The sequence below is a fragment of the Trichogramma pretiosum genome, unplaced genomic scaffold (assembly GCF_000599845.2).
Source record: "Trichogramma pretiosum strain Unisexual culture from Peru unplaced genomic scaffold, Tpre_2.0 scaffold34, whole genome shotgun sequence".
NCBI lineage: Eukaryota > Metazoa > Arthropoda > Insecta > Hymenoptera > Trichogrammatidae > Trichogramma > Trichogramma pretiosum.
In genome coordinates, this window is record NW_019641683.1 from 1,305,609 (window position 1) to 1,331,909 (window position 26,301).

Consider the following 26,301-nt stretch of genomic DNA (forward strand, 5'->3'; position numbering starts at 1 on the left):
TTTTCAATGAACTTTATTTTTAATTAATATTACTATTTGCATTTTAACACGATGCCTGTCGCGGATAACCGAAGCTTCTAATTGAGGAAGTACATAAATTACCTTAATTTTTCTGGTCATAATCTATCTTGAAGTATAAGGTACACATCGGATTGTTTCTAAACTGACTTTCAATCCATCTAGGTAGATCATGAGAAATTCATAAGTCTTACAAATTCATTTTCAATCATTTTCAACTTTGACTCATTTCAACAATCTTAATCATTTTTTGTTTTATAAAAATATTTGTGTTGCTGTTGGAATAAAAACTCCGCAGTTATATAAGAATAACATCAATCAATATGAATCAAATCGCACTGAGGCAACTAAATGCTATTTACCAAAACATTGGTGAACGTGTTGATTACTTTTCATCAAATTATCTTTTTTTAAATGCTTCTTAATATCATGACCACATGACACATTTCGTACTTTTTTGTTAACAGCTATTATAGATATAATAATATCGTATATTATTTGTCATGCGCGTGCAATGTATATAGTACTAGCAATATTAATAATATCACTTATCACTTGACGTATATGTAGAAAAAAAACTCTTATAAAATACATTTCGAGTATCATCATTCATGTTCGATTTTTTTACTATAACTCTTATTAAAGATATATGCTAACAATCAATCTTATCTAAATATTATACATTCGTTTAATTTCTTGTTTGTCTCGCAACCATAAATAGTATAGCGTTTGGAAGCTTGAAATTTTTTATGCAATTTCTGAAATTGCGTAATAAAGAAAAATCGGACCTCGAGATGGCGATAAAATAATTCGCTGTTTATAAGACATTAAAAATGCGCAACAATAAATCATAATCATAACATATAATATCAAGACTCAATGCTATTTAAAATGAACTACAAAAGTAAAATTATAGGATAATCTAAATTGATTATTCACAAAATTATCTCGTATTTTTTATAAATTATGCGGAATGTGTATTGATTAAAATTCAGTAAAAAAAACCTAACACATAAAAAACTGTAAGTACAATTAATTGTATACATAAAATATAATAGTCAAATGCATCTTTAGCGATGATACTGCATTACTTACAGTCACTCAAAAGTTTATATCTACTTTGAATTATAATTTTTCTTCACAAGTACATAGAGCCATTGAAAGAAGTATTGTTTTCACGAAAAAGGTTCGTTACGTATACAGATGACATCGCTCACCCATCTACAAGGCCCTTTTATTCTTCATTTTTGGAAATATTTTACTTAATATTGCATAATTAACATTATCTTTGGCACACTTTCTCAGTTAGCAACGTATTTTCATGTATAATTTTGTATGTTGTTACTTCATAATGCTTTTTTATTTTAATATTCGAAAATTATTGTCTTTTCTAGTTAGTAGGTAAGAAATTTTCTGCCATTATTTCTTTAGTTATGTTCCTTATGCAACAAAAATTAAAATTTTGTAAAACGTGTTACAAAGATAAGTAAAACACATCTTACTCTTATCAACTCTAATTAAATTTCACTTTAAATTATAAAAACACATTCACTACCGGATAAAAATTAATATAAGTCCAAAATCAACTAACCAGACAGTCATTCTAACAAAATTGTTACTTTTAAATAATATTTCTCTGATGGGTAAAATTCCAAGTGAAAAAATAAATAAATATACATATATAAGAACTTTGTATTCGACTTAAAATGAACGTAGCTTAATTTATCAAACTTTCATAAAGAATAAATAATGAAAAATTCGTAATTATGCATGTAAAAAGTGTCTAGCACATTTTTGTATTGTCATAGCGTACACTTCCATCAATACATTATTTCAATTAAGCTCACTCCAAGTAGGGTTTACTCAAAATTCTCGATTTTAATGGAATGAGCAAAGTTACAGTTTCTTTGGGATAAAAGAAACTGATGAGCACAAATATCTATTTGACACATATCTAATTCAGCAAGTAAAAATGTAGCAGTATTATTACTTACAGTTCTAAAGAATTTTTTTCAAACGATTATTGTACAAAACATAAAACTTGTATAAATAAAATAAATCTTTGATATCCTTACAATTTATCTTAGAGAATTAAAACTTTAGAATATGCAAGATAATTATAAATTTTTAATTATGGAATGCCATGTGTCAAAGAGATACAATTTATTCGAGATATTTGAGATTAATCCCTGAAATAGGCTTGTCGATTTTTCAAAAGTAAAAAAATTTTCCTATGATTATACTCGCGCATATTTTCTATATATACAATGCGAAATGTATATAATATCTTTTACATAGGCTATAACTACCTATGAGTTCATAATTAAACGTTAAACGTACAATTAAAACTACGTTTGCCTCACTTAAAATCTTTTTTGAGCGCAACTGTTTTTCTAACAAATTTGTACATTAATTATTTTTTATTATTATTGTCATGGGTAAATATATTATCTCGTTAGTAAAAATAATAAAATATTATATACGCTATGTCGTATGCATATAATAAATTATTGCATTATGCTTTTTGGTACCGTTCTGTCTTTTGGTTAGTATTTTATTTTTTTTTCACAAAAGCACTACCGCTTTGTTTTACCGCAATCCTTAAGTGTACTTATGTTTATTATACTTGAACCTTTTTCTTTTTTTTTTTTTGGTAAACTGATGCTTTGAGCACACTTTAACCAATCAGGATTGTTTTTAACAAGAGTTTTAGTCAACTAAGATCTCTCTTTTCAATCTATTAAAAATCTACATAACGAACATATACATCATCGTAATTTTTTTCGTCACATATTTCTTTACGTCAGCTGACGTTATAGAACACGCAGTATTTCTTATGGTACCTGTAGTTCGTTGGTTAGATCAAGCCAATATAATGAGAGACTAATTATCAATCTATTCTCTATAAGGCTTACAATACGAAAATCTATGGTTCATGTGTTGGCTGTAAGATCCAGAATGTGAAAAGCGCTTCAGGCACTTGACGCACTGAAAGGGTTTTTCTCCGCTGTGTAGTCGCTTGTGTTCCGTTAGATGATGTTTATGCTTAAATGCTTTTGGACATTCTTGACACTTATAAGGCCTCTGACCTATAGAAAAAAAGAATAATATTATAATCATCATCATTATCTGCATCAATAACAGGCATTAAAAAAATTACCTGAATGTTCGTATTTGTGCCTAGCTAACGAACTCTGTTTTGAAAATGTTTTATCACACTGGTTACAAAAATACACGCCCTCTTGATCAGTTTCTTGAGCTGGAGGCTCAGTATTGTCAATAGTTTCTATATCACTTTTGGCGGGTAAAACAGGTGATTGAATGTGCTGGAAACAAAATGTAAATATTAATGATAAGTATTAGTTGAAAGCGGAAATTATAAAAATAAAATGAACATACTTTGAAAGCAGCTTGATCGTAAGGTACTCGAGAAGCCATTCTCAAAGAAGGAGGCGGCTTAGTTTCGACCGAATCGGTCGTGGTTTCCTCATCAATAAGCAAGGGTGATTCTTCAACGTCATCAATGCACTCAATGTTATTGTTGGCAGACAATTTAGCCTCATTTTTCAACGAATGTGGCGAGGTAATTTTACTGATTGGCACATGAGAGGAGTCAGTGTCCGTTTCTGTAGCTGCCGAGGCCGTTGTTGAAATTTTAGTAGAGAGATCAAGGGGCTGGTTCTGATCACTGTTTAAAGAATAATTACTAAGACTCGATAGTGGCACGAGAGCTGGTATTTTGGCCTCCCTACGATCTCTGGCTCGCGAGTTTTGGAACCAAACTTGAACGACACGAGGTGGAAAGTTGACGAAATTAGCAATTTGGCAAATCTCTTCCTTTTTCGGTCGAGGATTAATGCTGTAGAAGCGTTTGAGCAGAGCCAATTGTTCCTCATCGATAAGGGAGCGTGCTCTAACTCGGCGCGATGTAGCACTTGCGTTGTTGACTTGATCTTGTCGTTGCTGATGCAAAGAGTCCGAGTGTTGTTCATCGTCGCTGTCGATTTCCGACGTGAGCTCCGACGTGCCGTTTTCGAGCTTCGATCGAAGGCCCGTGAGTCGTGCAGGCGGAGACGAGGCACTGTGTTGGTCAAGCTCGCGTTCGAGTTTGTGGCCAGCCGCTCGAGGCTCGGCGGACTCGGGAATGGAGGCCCAGTCGCTTGGACAGTGCGCCGCCACTTCGCTCGATAATTCACTGTCTTGATAGTCGTCGTCGAGCTCGTTCTTGGCGCAGAACGGCGAGGCCGCGAGCTTGCGTACATTGGCCTCGAGCAGCTGCTTCGTCACAGACGCATTTACCGAGTCGAGCAGTCGGCGCACCGCGTCAAAAGCACCGCTCAGTCGTCGCTGCGGCGAATCCCGGCCAGCCTCTGGCCCTTCGCAAGTCGTGCCTTCGGAGTCCGGGGCGGTAGTAGCGGGACTCGGGACCGCTTCGCTCTGCTGACTCAGGGCATCGAATTCCTCGGGCCTCTGATTTTCGCTCTGCTCTTGGGTCGTGTGCTGCATCTGACTCAACATTTTGCCGATAGACGAGTGGAGAAAGTAACCGCTCAGGCCCATCATGTTGGGCAGAAGCGTGGGCACGTCGAAGATGCCAGCTACTAAAAATCATTTCGAGATCGTCGAGATAGAAGAATTAATCGAGAATCGTTTAAAAAGGTAAATGCAAATAAATTATTTACCTGCAGCTTCGCGCTGTAGCTCTCGGTAATCCGCATGCGACGCCTTCGCAAGGACGGGGCTGATATTATTGCTGTTGATCTCGATATCTCGTACCGTCTGTTGTACTTGGCGATGTTGGCTTTGAGCCGACGATCGGTGCTGCTCGCGCACCAGCTGTGCTTGGTTCGTAGTTGACAGCGAAGTTTTTTTGTCGGGATGCTCGGGCCCGTTCGCTGAAATTTGAGACTGGCCGGCGGTCGTCAAGCGGGCCTTTTTGGTCACCACGAGGCATTTTTTCGAGGTCATGTGCGACGAATAAGATCCCGAGTGCGAAAATCTCTTGCTGCAATTAACGCATTGGAAGGGTTTTTCGCCACTGTGTATCCGTAAGTGCTCCTGGATGTGATCGAACGAGAATAAAATGAATCAATAAAAAGAAAATGATCGATGGATCGAACGATCGAAGTTATCGCCTACCTTAAGATGATGCTTGAATTTGAAGGCCTTCTCGCAATGAGGACATTTGAATTTGCGCAATACCGCGCTTTCGTCGTGGCTGATCATGTGTCTTTGCAATCTGTAAACGTTGGCGAATGTTTTTCTGCAAACCTTACACGACTGAAACATTGAAAGGGCGAAGAAGAGTTTGCAATAATTGCTCACGGTCGAGTCTTATATAGCATCAAATCAAGCGGATACTTACGACCTGGGAAAATTGTGCCTGCAGATCGTGCTTGTCCAATTGGTAGGTTGGAGGGAAGGTCTTATGTTGGTCCTCGATGTGTATCTGGAGGACGTGCGAGTTACGGCATAACAAGCTGCAGTGCGGGCACCGGTCGCCGTTCAGCTTTGCGCCGTTGTTGCTGCTGCTCGTCGTGCTATCCTCGACGTCGTCTTCGCTCGTGCTTTTCCCCTTGAAGGCTAAGCCGGCTTTATCTGCACTTGCCCCTACTTCTGAATCGGCGCATGCCTCGTCTTCGCTGCACCCTGCAACAATATCACCTTTCATCAATGCAAGCTCGAGCTCGTTCTTTTCGATTCATTCTTCTCAATTCATTTGTAAAAGCAGTTATATTACGCGCGATTCCGCCATCTTCGAGGATGTGAACCAAATTTTAAAGCTTATACAGAATGGCCGAGTATATAGTCTCGAAATCAATCTCAAAGAGAAAATCAATAAATGATATATGTGATAAGGGTGGCAGACGAGCTTCTTAGTCAGACCATACACACGGATAAGCGCGTGTAAAGTCGGGTATAAAAAAAAAATACTGCACTCGAGGATGCTCAGGTTTGTACGTCGTGCTACATGTGTACCGTATAGATATATAGATATAAATTAGAAAATAGCTAAATTGTCGTTTAAATATCGTAGGCACGAAGCGAACCCCTCGCGTACTCGGCGGATCTCGTCAGCGTTCCTTTCATGCCCGTTGAATCAGCAGCGGCAGCAACGAATCGCTGCCGGGCGGGGGGTCTTGGAATCGATTAGACGCTGGCGGCTCGACGAGGGGGACTTTGGTTCGGACGGTTGGTCGGATTTTCGAGTCGCATTCTATGCTGGCCTATCGAGCAGTATTTAGGTAGGCATGTGCGCGCGAGGCATTGTCATCGACGCGTGTCCCGCACACGCGTCACTTTTTTCCCGCAGTTCGCGGGGGACGCGGCCGACGCCAGGCATGCTGCACGGAAAGCACAGGGGACAAACCTCTGGCTTTCATATCTCGCCGGTCGATTCGCTCCAGCCTCGTCTATTCGGACTTTTTTCGTCCAAGGCTTTGTTTGGGGCCTCGTGATCCGCATCGGGCATACGCGGCCGGCTGCGATTGCATATAGGCTGTCCGAGTGCCTCGCGTCCCGAGCTCGTTGATCGAGCGGAAAGAGCGCCGCGCCGAGAGCAGCTAGCCTCGGTCGATTCTTCGCGTCCAAAAGAAGCTCGACTTACTTTTACGTACGCCTGCACTTGGGCGTTTTTAAACGAAACTTTTGTCGCTGATTCGAAGAAATAAAATGTAAAGATGGACTAAAAACCGAGTGAAAATCGCAGCACGCGTGTCTGCGCGTTTATTACAATCTAGATGTACGCGCACACGCGCGAATATACGTATATGTAAGAGCATAAGTAGACTTATTATACGAGAGAAACGCAGGCAGACGACCAGGCCGTAGAATGGTACAATGAGACAAGGTGTGCATATGGGAGCAACGGATGCGTGCGACAGGGGGACCAGCGCAGCCGCCAACCGGCAGTCACCCCATTCATCTGGGCAAATAGTGGCAAGAGAAAGAGAGAGAGAGAGAGAGAGAGACGAGCTGCTGGGGTCGAGGGATTTAAGCAGCTACGTCGACGCTCGATACTGTACGTGGCCGATTACCCGTAGCAAAGACGATTGCGAAACGAGGTGCAATGTTTTGTTGGCATAGGTGTCGTCGTGGGCCGCCACCAGCGCGGCTACATTCGCATTGTGATCGAAGCTTGCCGACGTGCGATAACGGCATCGCCGATCGTCGTCCTTCGCTCAACTGACATGCTCCACGTATTCGCTCAGCCAGATCAGAGACAGAGAAAAGCCCCGAGTGAGCCCCTGCGCGCTCAGCTACAGGGGTCCGACTAGACTTCTGCTGGCTTTTTTGCCTTGACGCGTGTCGCATGAAGATTATGCTCGTGGACTGAATTTGGCTCTGGCTTACCCGCGCCTCGCTCGCCTTTCTTTTCGGACCCACGCGGACTTATCTCCTTATTGTGACTCGTCCGCGTTTACGCGTGCCAACCAATCTATAGCTACAATTGTGCACGCAGCACCTCGAACAGCAAATTTCGATGCGATGAATCCAAGTATTCTGTATGCTCTTACCCCATGCTCTCACCTTAAACTCTATAAAAACGAATCCCATATCATAACGCGATAATTCCAGTTATTTTTTTTAATCAAACATTGTCCAATAAACACTGATACATCGATTTAGTTACAAAGATCTAAATGAAATAAATCTCTCAAAATACTCCAATTATAAAAAATATAAGCAAATGAGTAGGGCTCTGCGAGTACTCAAAAAAACTTGACTCGTCGAGTTCGAGTTTTTTCCTCCAGTTCGAGTCGAGTACTCGCAATGTATTCAAGTTTCGAGTAAATAAATGATGACTTAACAGTCTCTAGATCCCCTCCCTTTGTGTGTACATGCTTATAAGTGTGATATTCGTAGCGGATTGGATTGGAAGAAGAAAATAATTTAATAGTACCACACTTCGTCACACTCATAAGCATATACACACAAAGGGAGGGGGTCTAGAGACTGTTAATTCATCATTTATTTACTCGAAACTTAAATATATTGCGAGTACTCGAAAAAAACTCGGGTACTCGGACAGCCCTACAAATAAGCATGTGTTAACGAATCGTGTCTATTCTCCTCGAGTACAGGAAACGATCGCGCCTAATCTTCGCGTCAGATGCAGAGCGACTCGGCGGAGAGCAGTTGGTTACTATACGCAAGAGCGAAACTTCGCGTCGGGCGTTCGATAAGGCACGCGTGCTTTCGACTGATTAACCGGGTCAAAGTCGCGACCTTTTGCGCAAAATATATAGCGATGTGTGACGAGTTGTCGTACCGCCTGCGAGTGCCATCGCCGCTGAGTTGAGTATGTTGCGTAACGTGTGATCAACTTATGACAACTTATCGATGTCAGGTGTGCAGCCTCCTGTATTTAGTAAGCGTTCATTTCCTTGCTCCCTTTGGCTTACGATCGTCTCGAGTTACCGTCGCAGAAGCTTGTTTCCTTCTTTCGTTTCAACACGCACAGCCTGGCCTGATAGATTTTTCAAAATTACAACCACTGCTAAAACTATGAGCTGACTCGAAGAATGCTACATGATTGTCTCTTCTTATGCACTAGTGTTTCTGGCCTTTCCACTTCAAGTACGAGAAAGAAAACAAAAAAGGCAACGGTAATTATTGAACGCCGACGGTCTGTTCGAAGCGCCAGGTCACGTGTAATATACGAGAGATCAACTTGGCAACGCGAGATCGATACGATGCTCGTAAGCACGCGCGCGTACGCATACTCGAGTCAGACTGGCTTTTGCGAGAGTATCTTATCTGAAAAGCAGAAGCGATGCGTCAACACATGTTTACGGTAAGATGGCAAACGGCTAATTCGATCTATTGATCGAGAGTCCTGACTCTGAGGGGATTGCGGATGCTCACCGAAGCTTGAACTCCAACTCCTCTCTCTCAGTCTGATAAGAATAAGATTAGCTTTATTTATCTGCGACGTAAAATAATACATCTGTTTATTTGGTACAACTACTCAACACTTTACAGCGCATTTTGACTTTTTTTTTTCTTAGCGATCGTGTAATTGAAAGGGCGTTAAAAGTCGTACTCGTTTACTCATTCGTAAGTAAATTGTACTGACAACGAGAAAGCTAAGAATTTTGACTATGAGTGCAATATCGTTGCCTCGGAGAGAGAGAGAGCAGAAACACTTTTACTCCGAGACTTGCGGCAATTGGATCGATGAAACGCTTGCAAAATCATCGCCGCAATCGATGACGAGACGCGCGTTATTTACTCGGCGTTCGGCACCAAGTTTCTTCATTGGTCGTTAGTCTAACACATGCGTACACGTATCTACAAGCTGTACTTATCGCAAACTGCATAGCATGCGTCAATGGAAAACACGTGCTTTCGACGAAATAATCTAAAATAAAGCAACTTGAAGCAACTCGAATGATGGCACGTGAGACGTTCAAGTCTCTTGCTCTGCGCATAAGATTCGAAACTCAAATTCCAGGCTCGTTTTAGTCATTGACATACATTACACCCGATTTATTTGAATTTTAAAAGACAATTTGATGCACCAAAACATTTCAAAATTCTTTTTTTTTTAACGGCATTACATGACCGGATTCTTTATAATAATTAATCGCGTGCTACCAAAATAAAGAAATATATAAAATATTTTTACAATAAGTAAATAAATAAGTTGTTACGAGAGAAAAGAGTTTAAAATATATATGTGGTGCAAAGGCAAAACGCTTCAAATCCATATTTTTGGAAATTAATTTTTTTGGAAGGTACACAATGGTCAGAATTGACGAGTATAGCTTGCATCATTAGTTTCAGCAACGTGCAACGGGTTAAGTCCATTTCGCGAAAATCAGGTAATCCAAAACGATTCAAGTCCACCTTTTTAAGATCTAGAGCACGATGTAGCGTCTGATCTGATGATTTAAAAACAATTGGGATGATTTCAAAAGTTCAAATTTTGCAATTTAAACTTGAACTGTTTCTACATTTAATGCGAGAGGGCGCACATTTTCTCAATTTTCAGTCCACGTACAATATCTGCGCTTGAATTCCGTTTGGTTATCGTTATACATTTGAGGCGTGCAAAAAAAGTAGATCATACTTAGAACTTGGAATTATTTCTAGTGTAATTCAGTCTTTTTTAAATGCGAATTGGAAAAGTGTGCCCGCGAAAATGGACTCAAGTGCAAACCGAGGGAAGTCGAAACGATTCAAGTCAATAATTTTACTTAATATCGTCATTATGATGCGCTTTTCAATTTGATAAGTACATAGGCCAAAAGCCGCGCTAAAATAGCTTAAAATATCATAGTTTCAAAACTCAACTCATCCGAATCTAGTTAGGCACTCACAATCAACTTAAAACGCGTTTTTCTCGAAAACTTGAAAAGTGGATGTCGTTTCACCTTTCCATCACAGATAATATACAGATAGAAATACCAAATACAATTGTATAAGTTTCAAAATCTTTCTATAATTGTGCGCCAATCCTTCATGAATTTTATTTATCAATATATATTAACCCAATTTAATAGTAAGAAATCGAACACACTTTCAGTCTTATGTATAGTTATCACCAACAATAACATTGTGATTATACTATTGAGCTGATGTTCTCGTTTGTAGCAAGAGTAGTTTATTTACTTAAAAACAATTTATAAAGACAATCAACATTAAATTAACTTTTATTTTATAATAAAAAAAATTATTATTGAGCACGTCAAGTGCGCTGAGGAAAGACTGTTTGTTTGAAAATAATGGTAATTACAATTTTTATAAGACACCATTGTGGACTAATTAGTAGATGTTTTTTCTAGTTTTAAAATTAGCACTATAGAATCGGGACATGATTTTAGTTAAAAGTTATTTTCCCTGAGTTTTTTCGGACCACGTCGAATATTTCAGAAAATGTCAAAACCAAGTTCATAATGCTTAGAGAAATATTGAATAAAATTTTCATAAAACGGGATTTAAAAATCATTTTTTAAACTGAAACTGCAATCTCGTTTATTCTGAAAAAAATTGTGAAGATATCAAAGAAATCTACTCTTGAAAATTTGATGACTTGATTGTGATTTTTGCGCGCGCAGCGCATTGAAAGGTGCTATATTGAAAGAAAAGGAATAATTCTTCGAAAATTCAAAAGAAATGTATCTACGTTGTACAGGATTCGCACGCAGTCACCTATTTATTACTAACTCCCATCTGGAATTTTTCTTATATAGAGCGATTGGACAAGTACGTTTTTTTTATTGGTTTGAAAATTCACTGTACATTAATGGCAAAGTTTGTTAAGACAATATTTACATTAAAAACTTTATATCATACAGCAAATAGGTTTAATTAAGGACGCGATATTGAATAACTCGCACATAAATAATATAATGCAATGATGTCATAAGAATAATACAAGAAAGCTGAAATTTGAACAAATATTAGTAGTTTTCAAAACGATACGAAGAAAAATTTGGGGCAAAGTTTATTTTACAATTCGTGAGGACGGAGTACTTTAGAGCAAATTTAATCATACGATTTAGAAGTAAAATCTAGATTGGAATTTTGGTGCACATGAAAATAGGAACATTGATTATAATACGACTTTGGATCAGTTTTTTCAATTCTATGTAAATAATTTTTGTTCACGAAAGAAAATTTTATTAGTAAAAACATATTTTATACATTTCAATAAAACTTCAGTTGAGGCTTTTCAATATGCAAATTAATCGATATGCACTTTATAGCATAAAATTAAGTTTTGAAAAAAAAAATCTTTTTGTACAGAACGCCAAGTTTTTTCAAACCATCGAAATTTTCTCTTTATAGGTAGCTAATAAGCTAATAAGAGGTAATTTGAGTAAATTTATTACTGTTGGCGAGAGCGGTGGACAACTATGTCGGTCATGGCATCATTGTTCGTCATGGAAACACACGAGTCACTCTCACTCTTTGTCTTTGGAATAAATGTGTACTATAAGGCGTTTAGTTTTGGAAGAACTGAAAAATGTAGATACAGCGTAGTAGGGCTCGGGCCTGACTTAATTGTAAATGGCAATAATAACAATTGTATACGGGCTAGCATTAACAGAACCCCTGTTTCCCTGTGTTTACGTTCGAGCTGTTACTAAATTAAACGCTTTATAGTGTACGAGTTTCATCAATGTATATATATATTATATGTATAAATGTACGGGTTGAGCAGTAAATTGCTGTTGCGACAAGCAATCAGCACTAATTGCCCGGCGTGCATCTAGATCGAGCTCGTTTCTGTGGTTTTGTGAAGCTTCATTTGTTCATTTCGACTCGTAGCAGTTTTCATTATTTTGCACAATAACTGACCGTTTCATGCGTCTTAGCTCGAAGCGTCTATCCGAGCAAGTATTGTACAAAAATTGCTAAAAATTTAATCGTTGAGATGCAATTAGAGCTGAAATAGTAGGGTATCCAGTTAAAGTCGATCTGGAGCTTTCAAGTTGCACGAAGACAGGGCGTAAGCGTCGACTTGGTACTTTTGCGCACAGAGAAAAGAGTGGAACGAGAGGAAATAAGAAAGCTTGGGACGGTTGACGCAGGCGTGTCTAAAATAAACCGATCGTTTATTTCATACGCACGCACGGCCAGTAAAACGCGCGCTTCAACCTGAAGAGTTTATTGTTCGAGAGCGTGGCGTGCTTCGGGCTTGTGTGCGTGGCTCGCGAGAGATCGCAAATGTCTCGATGCCCATGTAGGTAGCAAGAGCTATACAGACTGGCGTAGAGCGTAGCAGTGAAATCAACTGGCAGTGCAGCAGGAGAAGAGGTCGTTGAGCTCGAGGCTGCATCAGTGCACTCGGCGCTGCGGCAGGCTGCGTGTGCTCTCGCCGTTCTCGCTAATACTGGCTCGTCGACCGCCGCCGTCAGTCGTGGCGCAACTACTTTCTTTGGCAGATCGACACTCCGCCGTGTCCGAGCATTATCCACTCGACTATACAGCTCGCTCGATTGACTGAATTATAATCACACTTGTAATCTCGCTACTAGCCAGACTCTCAGCGCTTTTAGTTCTCGGAGCCTCGCGTTTGACTGCCTGCTTCCCTCCTAATTCATATTACTCACGTACAACTGTATCGGATCTGTCTTTTTCCTTATAATCAAATCATTTTTCTATTCACTGCAAGGACTCTGTTGCTTTCGACTTGTCTTCAACTCTACTATAAGTTTGAGATCGTTTTTACCCCCCAGACCGTTTACTTCTCCTACAGTTTTATCTCAACTTTTGCCAATTTTCAAACTTCATTCTGTTGAGTTGATATTTTTATTAGTTGTCCATGCAAGAAACTCAAATACTTAGGATCTCGATTAAAAAGCTTTTTAATACTGCACTTTTATCAGTACTTCGAAAAAGCAATAATTCTAATGTTCGTTAACAATTATATTCAAGGTTAAAAAAGCAAAAAATGTCGAGCAAAAGTAACATTTAAAATATTTAGCGCAAGCACGACCGACTACCAGAGGAGCTATATATACATGGCTTGTGTTTGGTATTTAACTCGCAACATTCATTCGAGAAGAAACAAAGTATAATAGTCGGCGACAAATCAGCTGTGCAAAGCTCCATATGAACGAGCCACCGATGAAGCGTGAGCTGGCTGAAACACAATACCACAAACTTATTCCTGCCTTGCTCCCTCTTTTTCCACGCATACATACACACGCGCACTCAAACGCAAACGCTGTATGTTAATCATGCACGTCGACTGACGCATGATTCTAATATCATATATCATAAATTATTGCGTTATTTTTTTGTACTATCGGAATAGCGTGTGACTCTGTGATTTAGAGAAATCCAAAAGGGTGTTATTGCAATAGTTCAATTGTCAAAATGCCGCAAAATATAAATTCCTCATGAATTTTCTATAAAATAAAAATAAAATAAAAATTAATAATAATAAATAAAATCATTTTGTTGATGCACAGGAAACACTTGCTTTGTCTCAGCTTCGAACCCATTCTTTATTATCAAAACTGAAGTAATCAAGACCGTTTAATTGTATAATTTTACTCTCTAAAGCACGGCAAATGTCCATTCGTGAGAATAAACTTCAGTTTACAGTCTGTACAGACTATAATTTAATAGAACTGTAGGAGTATATTGTTGAAATCAATGGTTGTAGATTATCATACTGGGCTGAGACAAATTTGATTTTTATAACAACATAACTTGGGAATAACTTTTATCGTGATTATTTGGAGACGGACTAGACTAATAATAATTTTACTATATGGCCAAGTAATAATATTAATACTTGTCATGTATTAATATATGCACGTAAAATAATAATCTACATAAAAATGTTTAAATGTTTTGGCGTGTTTTGCAAATTGATTTCTCAGCCATTAAAATCGAGAGGCTACACGATTAAGGATTAAGACGTTGAAAAACACGCCTCTCGGCATCGAAGAGCCAATGAAAAGAGCCTACAAGAGCTGTACAGTGGCGCCAGTGAGAGGAAAGTGCAGGTAGACACGAACTGCAAGGCGTTTGCGCGGCGTCGCACGCGCGAAGGGGAAACGAACAATGTCATTGGGGAGGTGTATTAGGGCAGTAACAGTATCCTCATGGACAGCACTCGCTGCATCTCTGAATGAGTTCGCGACCTCTTATGCGTACTATACAGCCTATTAGGTGATTCGACTAATCCTTGGACGGCGCTTTGTTTATGCAGATGAGTTTTTTCTCGAAACGTTCTTCAAGCCGTATTTAAAGCGAAATTCCAATCCCGAAAATTGCCGCCGTCAACAGATTTTAGAACCTTTCCCATTGTTGAATGTGTAAGTAGTTATTGTTTGGTGTCATTCGATGCCCACAGAAAACATATGCGGCGTATTCAAGGATTCTCATTTTACATTTAAATAGGCCGTGTCGAGTATTTGTCTGATATACGAGATCATCCGTACTTGAATTCAAAACGTTTTACCGAATTTATGCATTTTAATGCAATATTTGAATTATTTCTCGGACTGAAGCACAGATAAACGAAAGGCCCGAAACGACGAAAAGGTTTGACTTTTTTTGACTTTCGAAGCGATTTGTTCCGTAGTTTCAGTTCTCTAAAACAATTCGCACCCACCTATTTCGATGTAAAATTCAATGCACTTTCAGAAACTGAGTTTAAAATTTCGATTTTTTGGATAGTCTCCTTCAAACAAAAAATAATTTATATTCATATAAAAAAACACAACTCATTTTTACTATTGAGTTTAGAGAAAAAGTGCACAAAACAATAGTAGGAAAAATGGTTCAAAAATTCCATAAAAATTCACTGCGATACTTTGATAGTCGTGATCATCTCTGATCATGTTTAAATGGTGATTCCTTAGCGGTAACATGGCTAAAAAATCGAGAAATTGATTTTTTGCAAAAACTTTTTAAGTTTTTTTTTGTTTAAAAAGCTATATCTTTTCACCATCCAAAAAATCAAAATTTTAAGCTCAGTTTCTGAAAGGGCATTAAATTGTACATCGAAATAAGTGGGCCTAAAAGTACGGAACAAATCGTTTCGAAAGTCAACAAAAATCAAGCCTTTTCGTCGTTAATGGGTAAAATGCAAGCGAGTTATCTAATACTCGAATCTACAGACCGAGTCACGACATGCTGCTGCGAAAAGCATGAATAAGAATTAAACGGCAAGCAGTAGAAAATTGCAATTAGCTAATCAAGTAATAACCAATAGAAAATGACGTTAGATTTTCATACCTTTGAATGCGTTGCGTTCGAGAGTCATGCTCATATTCACGTGTTCTCTTCAGGATTGTGCGTGCTGCATCAAGGGTTGCAAACCGCTTGATAACTTGGCTGCCTTTTCTCTAGCTCTACATTAAGTCATAAACTGCACTTATATATTGCTTATTTGGTGTTCATATTAACTACAATAAAATAAACAATTTAGAGCACCAGTGCAGTGGCAGCGGCACTAATAACTTTTGTGCAGAAAAAAACGATCCGTTTGAGTTACTTTGAAACCCAGTGAGGAGTAAGGAAGCGATGGGCCGAGGGTGATATGGACCGAAGAAAACAATAAAGAAAAGTAAGAGGAAAAATGATAATAATTTCACTTTGATACGTAAATTAGTCACACTGCAACTATTGTAATCCAAAAACTAACTGCGTAAACAACACTTTGTATAAAGCACATCACTGTATCGTTAAATGGATTTACGTAGATTCACATCGATGATCACACTGATACTGTTTCATGAGAACAAAAATTTGAAAATGGACATAATGCGTAGGAGGAGGTATGAATTGCAGGACTAATGAAGAAATGAAATGATACATAAAAGGCAGATGGAAGAATAAGAGGAAAAGAGAGAAAAAGAGAGTGGTGGTGGGGAAGGGGGAGGGGGGGAAGGGGGCAGAGGTGGGAGAAAGCTTTCGTGACTTTCACGACTGCGCGAGATGAAGCAGATCAGCGCAGATTGCTAATGCGACTTCTTCTGTATGAAATTGGGCATCTAAAGTACGGAGGTACACACGCTTGCCGTGGCTTCTTTCGGCTGCTGACGAAGGCTCGCTGGCTTCGACGACGGCTTCTGCTGGCATTCGCATAGCTCTTCTTATCATGACTATTGTCACAGAGTGACGACGGGCCGGAGGTCAGCAGCAGCAGCAGGCACGCATGCCCGCACGACTATGCTACAGCCGCATAACCGCAGCGCAAACGAGCATTCCAAGTGGTCGCTCGATGCTGTCGGTGCAGTGTCTCTGCACTCTCGATGTTGTCAGTGCCAAGCAGCACTGAACCGCGCGACTTATTTGCACTGCCAGCGCTGGCTCGAACGAAAGAGGCTCGGACGCCCTAAGGAGATGCCTCGAGCGTCGAATCGACGATCACGTAGCCTTTCTATGATCCACTGTGGCAGGCGCGTATATTTATAGCGCACCACCGAAGGGAACTGCGAAGTAGTCGTAGCTAGCAGTCGTCACAGCCGCCGCTCGATATACTGTAATGAGCAGCCTCGTTGACAGTGGATTGCATTGGGTGCCAACACACCTGCCTGACGAATGTCCAACAAGCTAGAGACTGGACTTGCCTAGCGAGAGTAATTCTCAACGCCAATCGCGTCAATTGCGAAAACGTCGAGTAGGCCGATCCACTTGTGCCAACAGTCGTCGGATCGGGACAGGCTGAGATGGAATTTGGATGTGGGTGCAGAGAGAGAGAGAGAGAGAGGGAAGAGAACAAACAAGAGGAGCTTTAAGCGTTCACAGACAAAGAAGAAATCGTCGACGGGAGCTAAGGACAAGTGCGAATATGAACAAGTGGTGAGACGGACAGAAGAGGGAGAGGTGAAGAGCGAAGAAAGGATGATCCGCGGCTGGCACTGCGCTAAGTTAAGCCATGACGGCTGGTGGAGGTCAGGACATTGAAACTGCTTGCGATTGACTGATCTTGCACGAGTTAGCTGTTGCCGCCACTGTTGCTGCTGCTCTGGTGACTATAGCTGATTCGGATGCGTTTCACTGAACAATGGCTCGCTTTGGCTATGCAATTGCCAACGTCGTACGTGTACATGTACGCAGAGAGAATAAGGCGCGGACTGACGCGCGCACACACGCACTCAGGCTCGTCGCAGGAGCATCTCTTGTGCACAGATGTCAGATATTCGGCTTGTAAAACGTGCAAATTGTGCGATTCGCGCTGTGGCTGGGTGCAAAAGCACAAGAGACGGGACGACGTGGTCGACTCGCGACAGAAGCAAGCTGGATCGTGGATGTAGTGCGAAAGGCGCGCGCAGATCGTCGAGTCGAAGCGAGCCAGAGTCGAGAGTCGCAGTCCGCGGAGAGCAGGCCAGTTTACTCTGTCGCGATGTATCACTATACAGCAGCACGTACTACCTATACTTGGTATGTACTAGTCATGCACGGGCACCTTTTTGCGGCTATCTCGCGTGTGTATGTGTGAGTGTGTGCGTGTGCGTTCGTGTGTGTGTGTGAGTGAGTGTGACTTTGTGTACCACTGTATATTTATATACAAATAGGTGTGTGGTGGTGGTGCTAATGGTTTGTGTGCGTACGTGTGGGTGCGCGCAGAGAGCGCGAAGAGCGCAGATAGCGTGTAGGTGTTTCGCGGGCGTCGCGAAAATCGACTGAAGCGCAAAAGCCAGGCGCGTCGGTCGCCCCTCGACGCCGAGCTTGCTCGTGCTGCTGCGCCGTGCGCGTGTATTATCGCCGCCACCGCCGCCGTACGTTGCCGCTGTTGCTGCTGCCTGCGAGCGGGGGAGCAACGATCATACGCAGCGGACTGGGAGGCGACCCAACAGTCGGACGCGCGCGCGCACGCTCTATCCAACGGGAAGGGGGGCAAGAGAGGGGCTTAGAAAGAGAGAGAAGCAGACGAGCGACTCGCATGGCGGACGCGGCCAGCCACCGCCCCCGTCGCTCTGGAGCCGAGCTCCGATCACGAGCGTCCGTCTGCATCTCTCTCTCTCTCTCTATCTCTCTTTTTAACGCTCGCGACTCCACTCGTCGTCTACGGATGCTTCTATACCTATACCTATCTTCGATGTTGACGCGATCGTTATCGAATGTTTAGACATTGTAATAACTCACGTTGAAATTTGGATGCACATGCGATACGTATATTGAATTACATATACATCGCGTATGCTTTGTTATTCCAGCTTTCATTACTCTTTTACACACTTGAGACAATCAAGTTTTTCATAAATATAAAACTATAATCGATCTCGACATTCGCCCAAGCATCAATTTTTAACGATCAATTGTTTCTCGGTGTCTTTACTCTGACCGTAGACGTATCGTGAATCGTGTAATCTTACCAAGACCTTGAAAAGGCAACCAAATCTGACCCGTTTTTTATTACGTATGTATATAACTCGTGAGTTTCGAGGATATTGTGCGGCTGTTTTTTATACCGTATGCTACCTATTGCCTTACATTGTTTTGTTTCAAGCAGGACGACCGTTTGGGCGCGTATCTTATATATATATTACTTCTCAAATTATTTCCAGTTATTTCAAATACGACTAATCCAAACGTTGACACGCGAGCTCGGTGATTATTAGTTTTGGTTTTACGAGGCCAGCTACAATACACCTATAAATCATCGTAAGATTTCAGTAATACGAGGCAGTGCATTCGAGCTCGCTCCTTCCTTTTGTTAGAACGGCCAAAGGACTTGGTCGAGGACAAAATTTGACATGTAAATTAAGCGCGATGTAATCCAGTCATCGGCTCGTCCAACATTTCATAGAAGCAACGATCACGAGCGACGTCTTGTACATGCCTCGAGCTCTCGTCTACAAGTCCAACTACTGCAGTCGGTCCAAAGCAGCCTTCGAGTCGGATAAACGAAACGACGATCCCAGATAAAGCTCGACGAGTCGCGCTCTCAAGATTACGGCCACGAAAAAACAGATATTGAATCGAGTTGCGATAATTTAGCGGAGAAAAATAAGAAGCAAATGAAAACGAGTGAGGCAGACCAGTCGGAGAGAGGGAGAAAGAAAGAATGTGTATAAAGCGTATCATAGTGGGGTATAACTGTACGCGTACACGTTAGAGTTATATATATATCCAACGTAAGGGGAATCGTACGAGAATGACTTGTATCGCGCTCGAATCCCCTACCTGCGAGCAGTGAGCACCGAGCCGTGTGGGTCGCGCGCGCCCATGTGTGTGCGTGTGCAACATCAACTGCGCTCTGCTGACTGCTGCCGACTTGACTGCCGCCGCCCGACGAGCGGGGAGCGGTATAGAGAAAAATTAGTCAGAATCCAGAGATTGCTCCAAGCCGATATGTCTACCCGCACGTTCCAGTCAGCCGATAAAGAGACTTTACTTTCTGCGCTAAAGACATTTTAATGCTCGCTACATATAATACTCGAGCAGCTACATTTACTCGATTCTGTCTGAAATCTGTCGCTTTGCTGAAAAATTGCTTCGTTTTTAATTCTTGGTCTCTCTTGCTTTCCATTTCCACTGTGATTGGTAAACACTCGTGCGGTTGTTTACAGCGTTGACAAAAAGATAAGGACCACCTCGAGCTTCAACACTAATAATATAAAGAGTGTTTTTTTTTTGACGCTCCATAGGTGAACGAGAAATACTTGGAAGAATCGAGCTTTTTGCGGAATGCTAACGAGCAAATAATTTATCAAGTCGACTATGCGTAATGTGTATACGACGTTGCTGCGGCGGAAGTTGCTCTCGCCGATATCATTCAATACGGATACTGCGAGCGCATTCGAGCTCATAGATAATTTCTACAGAATAATATACCTTTATTTTGTCACAGATGCGTGTCGACGTACGAAGGAAACGATGATAAAAATATCGCTTTTCAACGTTCAACGAGCGGAGAGCGATGAATTCCATCGTATAGGTATATGTGCAGGAAGCTTTTTCGGCTATTGCGACCGAAATCGTCATTTCCGCTCGTTTAAATTCAAAGAAAAACAAGAGTGGATTTTAGCGAATTATGTAGCTACGGGCAGCTGGATACTCGTGTGAGACGATCGTACGAAGGATCGCTGCGCAAAAATGTTACGAGAAAAAGGCAATTCGGTTGGTATACGATCGGCTCTAAGCGGCTATCGATCCATCGATTCGAGTCGTGACTAGCCGCGTCGCGTACTTCTCGGCAAACAAAGGGGGGAAGCAGAAAGAGAAAAAGTGGATGCAGGCCACCTTTGCAGGGGGTACACGGCATTACCTGTGCAGTGCCGAGAGAGCTCAGATGGCTCGAGCCGAAAGCTCGGGGGACGAGTCCGAGTGCAGCTATATATGGAGGGCGAGCTGTAGCGAATCCCGCGAGCAGTGCCCAGGGCCCGTGATTCTGCTCGCTTCCTACGCGTGCATAATAATCGAAGCCACAGGCCGCGATCTCTCTCTCTACAGCTGGCGCGTACTCGCTTCTCCGCAGTTGCCAGTATGACACATTTCTGCCTTGCAAGAGCTCTCTATGCGTTATGCGGCTGTACATTACATGCGCGTATGCGCGGGGAACAATAGCCGAGCAAGAACAAAAACACGAGCTCCGCTAGTAATGTATACAGGAGGCTGCTGCGAAGTCTGTTCACTTGTATACACGTGTATACGCTCGGTATACCTAGGCTGTATGGACGACGAGCGCGCGAGAGCAACCCCTTTTTCAACGCAATGGCCTGCAGCCACGAGCAATTTCGTAAGCCGACGCACCAGCCCGACTCGGCGTCGCTCTCGGCTACGCGACGACAATCGATGCTGCTCTCGATACTGCCAGCTCTCGTGAAACCCTGCATTTTACATTTTATATCCACCCACCAGCGTAATTGCTAATTATTTTCATCGAGCTGCAGCGCACTTCTTTTCTCCAATTGCACAAACGCCGGCTTGTCGATGGACTTTGAAATATTTCGTAACTGACACCTGCAAATCTCGTTCGGCTCGAGGACTCAGTTTTTTTTCTTCTCTTACTATTAACGTTGACGATATTCATTAGTTGGAAAGCCTAAAATAACAACGCTAGATAAATTTAGAAAAATAATTTTTATATTATTATTTTTAATAAAAAGCTTGGGATTTTATGACAATGGGTGGATGATGAGGAACTTTTGACTGAAGCTCAAATCATTATCTTTCAACGCTTTTTTTGCAATTTCTAATGAAATTTTTATGTGTAGCTACGTGCATAGATTAATTTTGTTACTTTCTTCGTGTCCGTGTAGCTCTTCAAAAAATATCAAGTAGAAATCGCAGAATATGTGTTTAAATTTTGAATGAAATGAAAGTGTTCGTTTGCCCTAAAATATCAATAAAAATTCCGAAACTATCAATGAAATATTTTAATAATTTAGATCTTCAAAGCTATTTAAACAATCCACAATTTAACAATCATTCTACGGTTACACTTTCATTTAAGCAGATCTTCGTTGTGGAGATCAAAGTATTCTTATTATTGTAAGTTCAGAGTATCAAATTTTCAATAACTCCAATGGCTTTTACGTTTCATCAGATCTTTCCAATCGTTCGATGATAAATGACATTAAATCTATATTCCTTGTCATAAAGACCCCACCTGATTGTTTTTGATCGAAATAATCAGCTTTTCGGTCAAAGATTGTGTCGAAATACATTAATTTGCAATAGTAAATGCCCATAATTGTACGTATTTTATTTTATAGCTATTTTTGAGAAAATATTTGATTCACCGAGACTTGCATAATTATTTTCTGCTAAAATTTTAGTTCTAATTATAAAAAGTGAGCTTTGCTGCAAAACAGTGCTATAGAACTGATTTTAAACATCTCTCTCTTACAATCAGCATTTCTTGAGTTGAAACAGTGTCAATTTTAAATTGATCAAACTTGATAGTCTAGCCAGAGTAAAAAGAAATTAATTGCAGTAAAATCAGTTTTCATCGAAAAAAGTATCAGAGTTTTCAATGAAACTTATGTACTAAAGTACTAATTTAGTGCACCTATGTTTAAACTAGTTTTTCTATGCACCAGGGCATTTAGTAACTTCCGAATTCTTGTGCGCGATCCAGTATGATCACTCGGATAAAGAATCGATAATTGAAAATAATTTATTGTGTGAGGCGTATTATTGTAAAAAATTGTGCAGTTAGAGCGTTGGGCGAGTTTGGATTGGAGAAAAGCGTAAAAAAGCCCGTTAAACTCGGTATAGTCAGGAAAACTGGTGCGAGAAAAAAGCGGAGGCGGTGGATCGAAGCATTCACGGTTGGCGTCGGCCGCCCCCGTGGCGCCGCTGCTACTTGCCCGCTTGGAGTACGCGACTCTCATGCAACCTCGTTTTCTCGCACGAGCCTCGTATATATCTGTATAGTATCATCCCTCTGTAGTATCTTGTTCGCGCTGCGACCGACGTCTTTGTTAAGCGCGCCTGGCCCTGTATATAGATATATTTATATAACGAATACGAGGCAGCCATAAAACCATCGCCACTGTCTCTCGTCTCTCCCACTCTTCTTTTGCCTTTTTCGTTCACTGACTCACCTTATCCGCCGTAAATTATATATATATATATGTATATAAGATCGTCGTGTCCCATCGCGTCGAAAACACCACAGCTTCGATAACCGTGAATCTGTTTCGTTCGGGAACGTCGCCTCGGTTGATAAAATTATTTTTTTTCTTTATAAGTCATCGAAATTTCTCAACTGCGTTTTTTCACCTAAAACCTCATGTTGGATGAGCTTTAGATATTTTTTTTATTTTTCAAACAACTGCTGCATCAATTAACTTATACAAGCTGTATATCATTATTTATACATCTTTAGTCACTCTATGGAGTAAATATTTTATAATTCAAATATACGGCTGAATCTAACAAAATTACTTTCACTATTGTAAAATTATTATAATTAATTGTTTGTTAAAATTGATTATACACTTTTCCTCTATACCTCAATTTTTTTAGCCAACATATTCTACAAATCTGAAATAAATGGTTTATATGCCTTTGATACTTTCAAACAACTTTAAAATTTTCTCGCACCAGTTATAATTGTGTCTTTGATTATAACACAATTTTAAACCATCTTAAACATCAACTCTTTTGGCGTCATAACGCATCATTTTGATGCCTCTGAGTTTTATAGGGATTATGTTTTGAGACCAAAGGATTCGATTTTTCATCGTTTAAACATTTGATTTTGAAAAATTTAAAAATCTTTTGAAAAATCGATTTATTAAAATTAATTGTCTTTTTTAATTTTTTATATTTTTATCTCTATATTGTGCCGACGTTATGTTTTAAAAAACAATTTGAGGGGAAACTTCTACTGAATATTTTGCCAAAAGCTGGCTCTATGGCCACCTTCATTTTGATGTTTTTAAGCTCGCCATAGAGCCTTTTGGCAAATTATTCAGTAGAAACTTCAAAAAACTGGATTGAAATTTTGATATTTTGGCTGGATGCTATATTATCTCCTTAACAACCACATCGTCTAAAATGTCGAAATTTTTATGGAGCGGTTGGATAGTTTCTTTAAAACAAAAAATATCGAGGAAAACTGCATCAGTGACACTTGCACGATTTTTCATCCACAGAGCGAAATGTTTGAGGCAAAATAAAAACGAAAAGAAAACTCGATACGTGAGAAAAATTATCTATGAATATTCAAAAAAAGGTTTTGTCAATATTTCTCACTAATGCGAGACAACTGTAAAACCATTTTTGGATTTATCAAATAAATGTTCATATTTGAAATAGTTTATTTTTTATTTTTACTGCTAATACACATCTAAAGTAACTTTGTTTTTCAAAATGTGAAATGTTTTTGGGATTTTCTACTGTGTAAATAGTCTGAATTGAAATAGAACGATGATGCTGTTTTCAATTTTTCCCTATAATCATGACAATTACTTACTTATATAATTTTGTTTAAATTTGCATGAGGAAAAGTGCGAGCTTTCAGGTGCTCGATCAGTGTAAAATGGGTAGCAAGGTAATTTTGTAGGAATGTATAGAGTTGAAAATGTCATATTGGAGTGTTGAAAGTGAAGCAATTGCAAGCTGGAAGCGATCGGAATGTGGAGAAGCTATGCGGGAAGAGGGCATGCGATTCGCGTTGGGAGTCGCATCGTGTTGTATTATAGCGAGAAGCGTCGCTCGGCGTACGTTAATTAATCTATTGCTTCGGGTCCTTTTGGCGCGTCGAGGCCAGTACGCACACGCGGTTATGGCTGTTGCGGCCGTGGCAGCGCGAAGTACATTTAATCGCAGCTGTAAGCTTTCTGAGAATCATCGCGCGCGTCTCCGCCCCTCGCGGCGAGGTTGGCCTCGAGAGTCGACGTCGACGAGCGAAGGAGAAGAAAACGAGCGAGCGAGCGAGCGAGACAGGATTGAAGAAGAGAAACGAAAAGATCGCGCTTAACAGGCCTCTAGTTAAGCCTTGTTGTCCGTATGCCTTGCCGACTCTTTTTTTACTCTCTCTCTCGCTTTGCGATCCGGCCGCACGCACGTTCATAACGTTCATACGATTCCCATAGGCGCTCGTGAGAGATGCGCGTCTCGAGTTGTACGAATTATCGCCTCGTGCGGATAAAATCAGCCGATTTCCGACTCGAAGCTATCTCTCGCTCGAGCTTGGCGAGTATCCGCGAAATTCGGCGTGCTTTTTGTCGAGCTGCAAAGCTCGAGCGACGATCCAAGGCCAGAGAGTCGCTGCAGGATCGCGTCGAGTACTCGTGACCTGCCAACGATACTCGAGTCAGATATAGAATGTATCGATATCGCGCGGGACGCGCGGCAGCTGCCGAGGCGAGGCGTAGTAAGCCCGAGGCGCGCACTCGTACGCCCACGCATGGCTCTCGCGACACTTCTGCCTGCATAGGTATGTATAGTAACGTACACGTTATCATCGGTGTCAAAGATAGGCGCGCGTGATCCTAGCGCGGCACACACGACGCCCGAGGATGGAAAAGTTATTTCGGTCTCGGCGGCCAACGGCTGCAAGATCGCTGCGGCTGGGAGCCGCTTTTACGGCCTTCCAGCGCTTGGAGCTTTGCTAATACCGAGAACGGATATAGGTGTATTTCCACAAGCTGCGAGCGATCGAGAGCGCGTATCTGGCTAGCATATACTTGCGTACACGTAGGTACCGCGTGCGAACCGCTCGTGCGAACGTGTATCGCATCGCCGCCGCCCGCCGCCTTCAACGGCCCAAACTCCCTGCTATACGTAAATGACGCAGCGCTGCGAAACGCCTGAGAGCTCGCGACGATATACAGATCGCACACCGTATACAACGCTCGCTCCTCCGTATAGTATGCACGCCTGTAGCAGTCGCAGAGAGATGTGCGCCATGTGTTGGCCACTTGTGCCTGCTCGTCTCTTTCTTTCTTTCTTTCTTTCTTCCTCTCGTATCTGACGGCTCTTTTTCGTACACGTATTTGCAGCGAGCGTTGGAATTAACCTTCGACTAGCAGAGCTCCGTATCCGACCTGCGAGCCCTAGCCAGCCGTCTGTCTGTCTGTCTGTCTGTTTGTCTTTTTTTCGCGTCTTTGCGCCAGCTCTATCTCTCTCCCTTTCTCTCAGGGACCAACTAACGCACAATACTTTAACTATATATAGAAATTATTTTACATAATATCTCTGAACATTGATAATTGCTGAGAAAGCGCGAGCGATACCGAGCTTTCGATGCTATTTGCAAGCCTTCCAACAATCTATTTGAACGTATACGTATACGATTGTAATAGCTTGAAAGGCGGACCCAACGAGGCACGGGGCCGGACTTGAATTTTACCAGCGAACAAGGTGTACAGCTCTCGCGGCGGCGTATCCCACCATAAAAAAATG

General features: G+C 41.1%; 1 protein-coding gene across 3 annotated transcripts; it reads right to left on the bottom strand.

Annotated features, from left to right (window-relative positions):
* Positions 1-229: 229 nt before the first annotated feature.
* On the bottom strand, positions 230-18,104 carry LOC106648747 (zinc finger E-box-binding homeobox protein zag-1). Of its 3 annotated transcripts, none has more exons than XM_023461098.1 (7): positions 15,727-18,104; positions 5,384-5,667; positions 5,158-5,298; positions 4,701-5,076; positions 3,418-4,616; positions 3,179-3,344; positions 230-3,107 (listed from the first exon to the last, which is right to left on the bottom strand). In XM_023461098.1, exons 1-7 carry the CDS (start codon positions 15,758-15,760, stop codon positions 2,914-2,916), a joined length of 2,394 nt encoding a protein of 797 aa, XP_023316866.1. In that variant the 5' UTR covers positions 15,761-18,104; the 3' UTR covers positions 230-2,913. The 3 variants fall into 3 exon arrangements, with proteins under 3 accessions (XP_023316866.1, XP_014221314.1, XP_014221322.1); XM_014365828.2 differs by having other exon boundaries at positions 3,418-4,619; XM_014365836.2 differs by lacking the exon at positions 15,727-18,104 and adding an exon at positions 8,291-8,767 and having other exon boundaries at positions 3,418-4,619.
* Between the last annotated feature and the right edge of the window lie 8,197 nt (positions 18,105-26,301).